Here is a 9659-nt window from a genome sequence, read left to right on the forward strand (position 1 = left end):
ATGTTCAAGAAAGAACATTCCAAAATAAGCATGACATGTGTTATGTCATAGTTGTGATGTCTTCACTATAATTCTAAAATGTGGGAAATAGTAAAAATAAAGAAAAACCTTTTATGAGTAGGTGTGTCCAAATATTTGACTAGCAAAAGCAATGCACAACAAGCCGAACTCCTTCCCCTGAGTGAGACTGGGACTTTCTGGAGAAAGTACATGGGCAAACTGTGTTCGAGCAAAGATTTCAGTTCTCAGTGCTACGTTTGCACCCTGTCAACTGAGGAACAAAAAACCCCACTGACATATTTATGTAGTCAACAAAGAGCCAAGAGAGAGTTTTACTGAGCCCGCCGAGCCTCACCACCTGGCACACAAATGGACAGGTTGTTGTTGATTGAGCTAAATAAAAAAAGGGCTACAAGCTGCAAGCCACCGCGCTCTACAGCCCGCCTAATGCTAAGAAACAGTCTAGAAGGGGAAGCACCTCATTCGTCAGTAATATTGTGACACAACGGACTCAGAAACTGAAGAAGGATCCATGTGCAGGTTTAATTGGCAATCCACAACTTGTGGTCAAAAGGCATAGAAAACAGGTCAAAACCAGTAAGTCTGTTTGAAAACCAATCATCCAAAACACAGGGGCAAAAGGCAAAAATCCAAAAGTCCAGGCAGAGAGTCAGAAACGCAAGACAGGTAGACATTCCCAAACGCTCAGTATGCAGACATGTGTGAACTGGCAATACTTTGCACTGCCTGGCTGAAAGGATGGGGTATTTAAGCAGTGGCTGATTTACTGAAATAAGGTGCAGGTGGTTAATGTGGAAGAAGGCTAGTACTCTGGGGACTGAGACCTCTGGTGGCCATACAACGAATCACTGACAAATATACTAATACAGTATAATATCAATTGTACTGTGTTAGTCCAATCGAACAAAATCACAACGTTCACGCTACTTGCGAAAACACACCATCTCGTGTTTTATAGTGTAACAACAGACATCGAATTTCCTAAAACACTGGGCCAGTGAAAATCAACAAATAAGTCCTTGTATTGGCCAATACAAATATCAATAATGGACAATTTCCACTACTTTTCTTGCATTTTAAATCAACTGCACACTATTATGCATATTTGAAGTTTAATAGGCACAAGACTACGTACGTTAATGTCTTCAGCATCAGAACATGACTACTCGTGTGCTACCTGCTACTACTACAAGTGATAGCACTGATGCTTGTGCTCAGCAGCTGTACTTAATATTATGTGAGAATTTCACGATGAATGGACCAATAGAAATGCTCCAAAACTGCTATGGATAAAATCTCTTTACTTTCACCTACACTGAAAATAAAGGTTTTTGTCTTTTGTAAGGTTACCATTTTGGAGATACTTGCTTGTCTATGAACAGTGACTAAATACAACAATACAGAACTATGGAAAATTCACAAATCTACATTTGTTAACATTCAAGGATAAATAGCCAGGACTTCAGGGCAGTCATGGGCTGGAGGTTAGGGAACTGGCCCTGTGACCGGAAGGTTGCCAGTTCGATCCCCAGTGCTGACAGTCCATGACTGAGGTGTCCTTGAGCAAGACACCTAACCCCCAACTGCTCCCCGGGTGCTGTGGCTAGGGCTGCCCACCGCTCTGGGCAAGTGTGCTCACTGCCCCCTAGTGTGTGTGTATTCACTACACTTCACGGATGGGTTAAATGTGGAGGTGGGATTTTTTTAAAAAGTATCACTTTCTGTTGTCTCTATAATCTGTAGGCTCTATCCAAATCAGTAGTTTCTGCTGGGACAGATGTTTTATTTTTAAAGAAGCAGAAATCGACACAGCCTTTAAATGATTTAGTAGACATAGGACAACACTCACTCTAAGCCTGCGGTGTAGTATCTTAATGTCCCTCTCCATGTCATGCTTCTGGTCCTGCAGTTTCTTTACTGAATCTGGAAAGAGAGAGAGAGAGAGAGAGAGAGAGAGAGAGAGAGAGAGACAGAGATGGATGAAGGCAATTAACATGTCAAGCAGAAGGAATATTCTGTGTCAGAAAAAAAGCTGATCATAGTTTTTCTAATATGCACTGAAACACTGTTACTGTGGCATTACTTATGAATGTACTTACTCCCCACAGTTAAACTTTTCTTACAGAGTGAGATTTGATTTTGATTTCCAGACAGTACCAGTTTAGTAATGTCACCTTCTAAAATGCCTTCCTATAACCTGCTGGGAATTACAGAAATGAGCACTATCATGACACCTTGTTCCCACTCTCCACCCATCCTCTCTCCTCTCTCCCTCTCTCTCCAGACAACTTACTTTCCAGGTCATTGATGATGAGATTGTCGTGCAATTTCACAGCTCTGTGCTGCTCCACTTCATCTTCTAGCTCAAAGATGGTATCTTTCATGTCAGCGATCTCTGTTTCTTTCTCCTGTAGATCTCCTCGTTGTTTCTCTACAGCTCGCTTCTGTTCCACCAGTTCCTTCTGAACCTCACTCTGAAAGTTCCTGTATTCTCCATCCAACTACAAAGACAACCACAAGAGAGGAATGGTGTAATAGTAACACATGATCCTGCAGTGAAACTAGGGACAGTTTAGTGTACAATCAGCAACTAATTACACAGGGACAATTTGGTGAGTTTATGATTTATCAGGATTATCTGGATTATTTTATGATCTGCATTTCTATTCAAACGGCTCACAGTATTATCAGAGTAGTGCTGTGCAGCGGACTGCTTGTTAATTCAGCACCTGCCTGGTTCTTCAGATTTCTTGCAATAAACGCTGTTAGTTCAAATCCAAAAATCAAGAAACGCTATGAAGACTGTACTGAAGCAAGTAGGCAGTTTTGATCCGATGTATCTAAAAACCTTGCCACATCTGTCAGAGCTCAAACAATTCAGCTCCTTTCTGTCCAAAACATAAGTGATAACCTATTGCAACATTCTTTGATATCAGTACAACCAATACTACAAAAACCCTTTAGTTTGTAGTTATCATGCAGTACAGACCTACAGGGGTTTACTACTGCATGTGATTAAAATGAAGAGAAAAGTGTAAAATCCATCCATCCATTTTCTAAGCCGCTTCTCGCTCAGGGTTTGGGGGGGGGGGTGGGGGGGGGGTGCTGGACCTATCCTGGTTGGCCTGATTGCATGTCTTTGGACTGTGGGAGGAAACCGGAGAACCCGGAGGAAACCCACGCAGAACATGTGAACTCCACACAGAGAGGACACAGATTGAACCCAGGCCCTCCTCGCTGTGAGGCGACAGCGCTACCCACCACACCACCGTGCCACCCCAAGTGTAAAATCTAATAATTAAATAATTCAATTAGAAGCTCACTGGATACTAAGTTGCAAGCATCATTTATAACTTGTTGCATGTTTCCTTTGTCTTAATAACACCAATCACACAAGTTTCTTGAGTTTGGTCTGGTGATGTTGCTGCTCAGTCAGTGTCACAATATTCCATCATGGAAGTCGTACTGGTCACATACAGACCTGTACAGTTGTCAACCTGGAATGTGGAAATATCAGCGTCATGCTTTGCTCAGCTAAAAAGCACAAAGTTAGTGAAAGAGTGAAAGAGTGAAATGCAAAAGACTCAAGAGACGGGTGAAATCCAGACCTAACAGGACTGGCACTGTCATTAAAGGAATTAAGTATTAGAGAGGAAGTGATGCACATGACTCAGTTTTTAGTCCTGGGATCTTCTATGCATTATACATATTTTCTATATAAAATGTCATTTTCTCTCACGACTACTGCATGTGTAGTAAATACAACTTTAAGAGCTTTGAGAACAACCCCCTGGAAACTGTTTACCTTTTTGAGGGTGTCCTGCAGTCGGATCACCTCAGCACGTGTGTGTCCCAGTTCATCCTGCAGCTTGGTGACCTTGTCCTCAGCATCTTCCTTATCCAACCTGACTCTCTCCAGCAGCTGCCGGATATTACTCTTATCTCCAGCATTATGGATGGAATAGAGCTCAGCTACCTTTAGTCTCTCCTGCTCTAGCAAGGCCCTGCAGCGATTCAACTCAGCTTGATTGCTGCCCACTTTTGCTCTGCATTCCTCCAGCATAGCAGCTATGCGAGTGCGCTCCTGGCGCTCTGTCTCCACTAGCCTCTCCATGTGGTGGTTGCGCTCTTTTAGAGCTGCAATTACACCCTGTGCTTCTGCGTTGTCCTGCTCAGCCATCTTCAGAGTGTTGCTCAGATGCTGCTGCACACCCAGGAGCTGCTCGCGATCAAATCGTGCGTTTTCAGCCAGCTCCACATAACGCTGCTCTAGCTCTAGGTAGCGGCCACTCTTAATGTCTTCGTCAACTGCATAACCTACACCGTGCTCATCAAGTAGTGAGCGGAAATACTCAATCTGCCGGCCGCAGTGCTCCAGTTTATCACTCTGCTGGCAAAGGGAGTCCATGAGCAGCACTTTTTCTTCACCCAGTCGCTCATTCTCACCATTCAACTCCTGCGTGATCTGCTGCAAATCGGCAAGCTCTTGGAGTGTGGCCTGCAGCTCCTCGGATGTGCTGTGCTGGTTCTCCTCCATTTGGTGGATACGCTCCGTCAAGCAGGCCACAGACACCTCGCTGGTGTTGCCACTGCTACTTTTACGGGAGTGGTCACAACTTGCTGGGGCTCCACCCTCAGACTCAGAGGAACATGATGAACCACAACCAGATGGGGCCTCTAGGGCATCATCGCTGGAGGTGACCGCCTGGTACATCTCACTCGATTCACTATCCAGATTGTCGGTAGAGCCACTACACTGGCCGCTGGTTAGAAGGTCTTCCATGGAACCTGGTGCAGAACATTCCGTTGATGATGCCAAGGTAGCATCACAGTCTCCATGCCCTCTTGCACCCACTGAAGATGATGGTTCAGGACTGGAAGGACAGCTAAACAGCTTTTCAGATCCATCCAATCTCTGCTCCAGAGAGAAGCCTAGGGCATTGAGACGGTCCTTGAGCATGCGGTTCTCGTTCTTTAGGAAATTCAGTTCTCCACGAATTGCTTGATTTTGTTCCTGCAGGAGAAGCAGTTTGGACTCTACATCTGCTGCCATGATCAACGCTGTTGTCTCATGCTCTGGTGGTTTCTTATCCATCTCTTCCTCCTGGTGTCACCGTAACAAATCAGAAATCCATTTTATTAATAGTGACTACTCTTCAGTTGATTTTACTTAAATTCATAATATGTCTGAACACCTTTCTTTGTACTAGGTAATAGGTAAGGTAATCTCTCTAAAAAAGGCTCATTTCACATGATAATGATAAAAAAAAAATGTATAAAAATTTTTATTTAAAACAGACATAGCTTAATGGAATATATTCTGCTTGGTACTGGTGACTTTATTTAGCATATTAATATAATATGGTTTTCTTTACACGGTTTTCTGTAAAGGGTCTTTCACAAACATGTCAGATTTCTTATTTTTGAGAAATTGTTTTTCCTATTTTTATGCAAGTACAAAATGACAGCCTCATTTTAAGTCTCATTGAAACAGGTTTTCCTGTGTAGGTTGACATAGTATCTGACATAGTATCATAGGTTGATACAGTATCTTGCATAAAATGGGTGGTTTAAAAAAAAAATCATTATTTTGACACAATTCACTTTTTAAAAATTATTTTTCATCTGCATCAGCAGCATCCGCACACATTCTGTCAGTCAACAACTGGTGAATCATCTTATCCTTCAACAAATCTTGACTGCAAGCCCAGTCACTAAAAATCATCATATAGAAAGCAACATTTCTGTCTTTTTTCCAACACACCAGTTAAGTTTTGGCCCTTTCAGACAGAAAAATCCAACGTGTCGCCAGATCTCTACCCTAAAGTAGCTGAAGTCTTTCAGATGTTATCCCCACCTTTAAAATATGTCACCAGAAGAGTTAAAAACTAAAAAAGTTTTTAGTGAGGTTAGGTATTACTGTCCTGCCACTTGCATATTCTAATATGTTTGTACAGATGTTGCTTTACCTCAGGCAGTCCCAGCTGGATCCTCATATTTCGCAGCTCAATCCGTAGCTGCAGAATTTCCAAGTCTTTGCTCTTAGCAAGACCTAAGAGATCCTTCATTTTGGTCTCCAGGGCCAACTTGTCACCAAGAAGCCTGTCAGACTTGGATTTGTTCATGCGACTCTCTGAGTCTAACACCTGGGCCGGAAGGCAACAGCGCTTGGGAAGAACCCCATCAGCTGAGCCTGTGCACGACAGCTTCTTGCTGCTGGATGTTCTAGAGCTGCGTAAACGATCACGACTTGAACTTGGCTCTTTAGAGGTTGCAGAGGAGGCACGTTTAGCAGAAGAGCCTTGAGATTAAAACAGAAATGGAAAATGAAAAGGTGAACATGTGGTCAAGTTTCACAAAGAAAATGTAACAAAATTGCGATGTAAGCTTTTAGAACAAGAAAAACGGCATACAGCTCAGTGTATTCTAGAAGAAATGAGAATCAGCAACAAGTGATTTAGCAATTACCTACTACAGATAAGTAGCTTGATGCAAGAATGTTGTAAAACTTTAAAAGTCTTTAACTGCCAGACAAATGCAGACAGAAAGCCGGTACCTGAGACAGTCTTGGCCTTGTTCTCGGTGTTATTTGTGCCTGCCAGAGTACTCTTTCTGCTTCTGGCAACACTGCTGCTGTTCCCTGCTGAGCCTCCAGCCATAGCAGATAGTAGATCATCACTGCTTTTAACCTGTTGGACAAGAATGATAGAAAAAAAGCAGGGATTAACAATTCTACATCAACAGTTCAAATGTTTGTTTAAATGTTGACTTTTAATTTGTATGCAAGCTCCATTTATAAGCCGTACTTATGGTTATATACATCCCATGCATTTATGTTTATGAAAGTGACCGTATAGTAACCAGTACTGCATGGTGGAACACATGTGGACATCCCTCCTAATTACTGAGTTTAAGTGTTTCAAGCACACCCACTGCTAAGAGGTGTATAAATTAAACACATAAGTGATGGTAGAATGTAGTGACGGTAGAATGAGTCACACTGAAGAGTTCAGATGTCATAGGAAACCAAGTTTTCCAAAAGTCAGTTTATGAAATTTCAGCCCTGCTAGATCTGCCCTGTCAAAAAAGTCATCTCATGGTCATCTGTCATCAGTGCCAAAAGGAGAACTTACGCTTTTCTCCTTTCACCACCAGAATGTCTTAAAGTGAAATGCTGAGGTTAATCTCTTTTCTCCTAAGGTGGGTTTAGGAGAAACAATTCAGAAATCAGCGATCTCTTATTAATATAATATTGAGATCTGCTTCATTTCCTCTGGGCAGCCCAAAAACTGCAGGAAATGGTCTGTTAACTGCCAAGCAGCTTCGTGTAAACCACAGACCATTATGTGCATTGCCAAGCGCTGGCTGGAGTGGTGTAAAGCATGCCACCACTGTACTCTGGAGCAGTGAATCACGCTTCACTATCTGGCAGTCTAATGAACGAGCCCTGGTTTGGTGGATGCCAGGAGAACGCTACGCTATATTAAATAGTAACTACACCCCATACTTTTGGCTAACTTCACCCCAGCTCATCCTTGAAAACTGCTCAAAAAGGGAGCGGCATTGCAGTGACGTTTGGGTTTGGAGGCGGGGCTGGGAGAGAAACCGGGAGGGCTGCTGTGTTTTCAGAGCTAGCTGATGTTAGCTACCAGAAATTATAGAGAGCAACAAAATCAAATATCACTTTTGTAACTGGGAGGTCTTCCGAGGCTGATTTTTCTTTACCGACATCCCGGTCGTCGATGTGGAAAGGGGTTTCTGATCAGGCAGGATGTCTTCAGCCTTACCATTTTGAGCCACTGGCTCAAGGCGCCGAAGAGTTGTCAGAAAATGACCAGTGGCGAGGGGGAGAAGTGACAGAATGGTAGAAAGTCCCCTAAAATCATGACAGCTAGCTTCTAATGATCTGTTCGGCAAGATACACATTCAGTAAAACAAGTACTGAAATCTTAGATGATCTGAATTTTAACAAATAAAGTGAATTTCTATAAAGCAGTGGCTAAGTTTCATTTATTTTGACATCAAGCGATGACAGAATTCCCAGGCATTGTACAAAGCTCTCAATTTTTATTAACATTTGCTGTAGTGAGGCGTGTGGGAATGTTGCAGTGTCGAGATTGTAGGACTGCGTTAGTTCACTGTAGCATGACAAGTAGAGACTGGGTTCCCCTCAAAAAGATCAGGCTGAGCTCCAATTTTAACTTGCACACGTGATTTTTTTTTTTTTATTATTATTGCACACTAAAACATGTGGAAAAGAAAAAGGAAAAACAAGTAAAATGACTGGACAAATGGATCACTTCCAAGTATCTATGCAGTCCCCCTTGGATATTTCTGGCTAGGCTTTAGCCAGTTTGTGCCGGAGGCCGCAAGGCCACATACACACACCCTTCCATTCTCCCTCCTGAATGGATTCCCCTCCTTTTTAACTCTCTAGCCCCGCCCCATGGGGTTAACCTACACCGTTGCCCTGGCTAGCGAGGGGTTAGACAAAACAAACAATGACAAACAACTTTAAGAGAACAGCACAAATAACACATAAGAAGCTTCTTTCTACAGTATCTTATTCATTAATTAGTCTTTCCCCATCGTTTCTTGGCTCTCACCTCCCCCTGTCTACATACAGCCGTGTGCTTTACCTACCAGTATAAGGGAAGCCCTGAAAGGCAGCCGCACTGCCCTGAGGTTCAGGACAGAACAAGGATGAGGTGAGTATTTCCATCCTCTTTTCATGCACCAGCATCCTTTCAGTCTTGGTGATGTGACAGATTCACTGACCCATCACAAGGCGGGCAAGGCAAAAAAGCTAATCCAGCTAGTTAGCTTACATTAGCTGTTCTCTAGCATTACAATCTAGCTTTATAGCATGCTGCCAGTTCAGCTGAAAAGCATGACAAAGATACTGTGTCCTACTCCACCTCACCTGTCATCCAGGGTTTCCTGGAGAACGTCCGAGCACGTGTTTTTTTTTTTTTTTTAATTTTCCCAGGCCAGTATTCCTTGGCCACATCACCACCCTGCCCTTTTTCAGAGGACATTCATTTTTTTCTATTTAATTTCACAACTCATTTATTTTTTCTGTTCATACAAATATAAGGTGATGTGATACCAAAACCACTCAACTCCCAAACACCCATCCCCTGCTTTGAGTAACAAAAAATACAGAAATAACAGAGATAAAACAGAAGAAGTAAAGAGAAAGAATGAAGTAATAATATTAATATTATTATTCAGAAATATAACCACAAGGGGGGATTTGTAGGGTCCAATCCCAGCAGTCTTCGGGCAGAAGGCAATATACACCCTGGACAGGTCACCAGTCCATCGCAGGTCACACACACACACACACCTAGGGGCAATTTAGCATGTCCAATTGGCCTGACTGCATGTCTTTGGCCTGACTGCGGAGAACCGGGAGGAAACCCACGCAGACACGGGGAGAACATGCAAACTCCACACAGAGAGGACCCCAGTCGCCCGGCCGGGGAATCGAACCCAGGCCCTCCTTGCTGTGAGGCAACAGCGCTACCCACCGCACCGCCCTTTAAATGCAGCCTTTCGTTAAAATGCTGCAATAATTAAGCCTCATTTCACGTGTTCACATTTTACAACAAAATATGTGGGAATTTTTTTGGTCT

At 43.0% G+C, this 9659-nt stretch overlaps 1 protein-coding gene across 4 annotated transcripts in view; it reads right to left on the bottom strand.

Moving 5' to 3' along the window:
* specc1la (sperm antigen with calponin homology and coiled-coil domains 1-like a) overlaps positions 1 to 9659 on the bottom strand; it is a 39007-nt gene that overhangs the window by 18688 nt on the left and 10660 nt on the right. For all 4 annotated transcript variants that reach the window (XM_017719106.2, XM_017719105.2, XM_017719103.2 and 1 more), the window contains exons 3-7: positions 6578 to 6710; positions 5991 to 6322; positions 3827 to 5125; positions 2315 to 2522; positions 1871 to 1944 (exon numbers count right to left, since the gene is read on the bottom strand). In XM_017719106.2, the coding sequence (XP_017574595.1) occupies positions 1871 to 1944; positions 2315 to 2522; positions 3827 to 5125; positions 5991 to 6322; positions 6578 to 6710 (2046 nt within the window). The remainder of the gene's footprint in view (positions 1 to 1870; positions 1945 to 2314; positions 2523 to 3826; positions 5126 to 5990; positions 6323 to 6577; positions 6711 to 9659) is intronic.

This window comes from Pygocentrus nattereri, chromosome 28 (assembly GCF_015220715.1).
Source record: "Pygocentrus nattereri isolate fPygNat1 chromosome 28, fPygNat1.pri, whole genome shotgun sequence".
Taxonomy (NCBI): domain Eukaryota; kingdom Metazoa; phylum Chordata; class Actinopteri; order Characiformes; family Serrasalmidae; genus Pygocentrus; species Pygocentrus nattereri.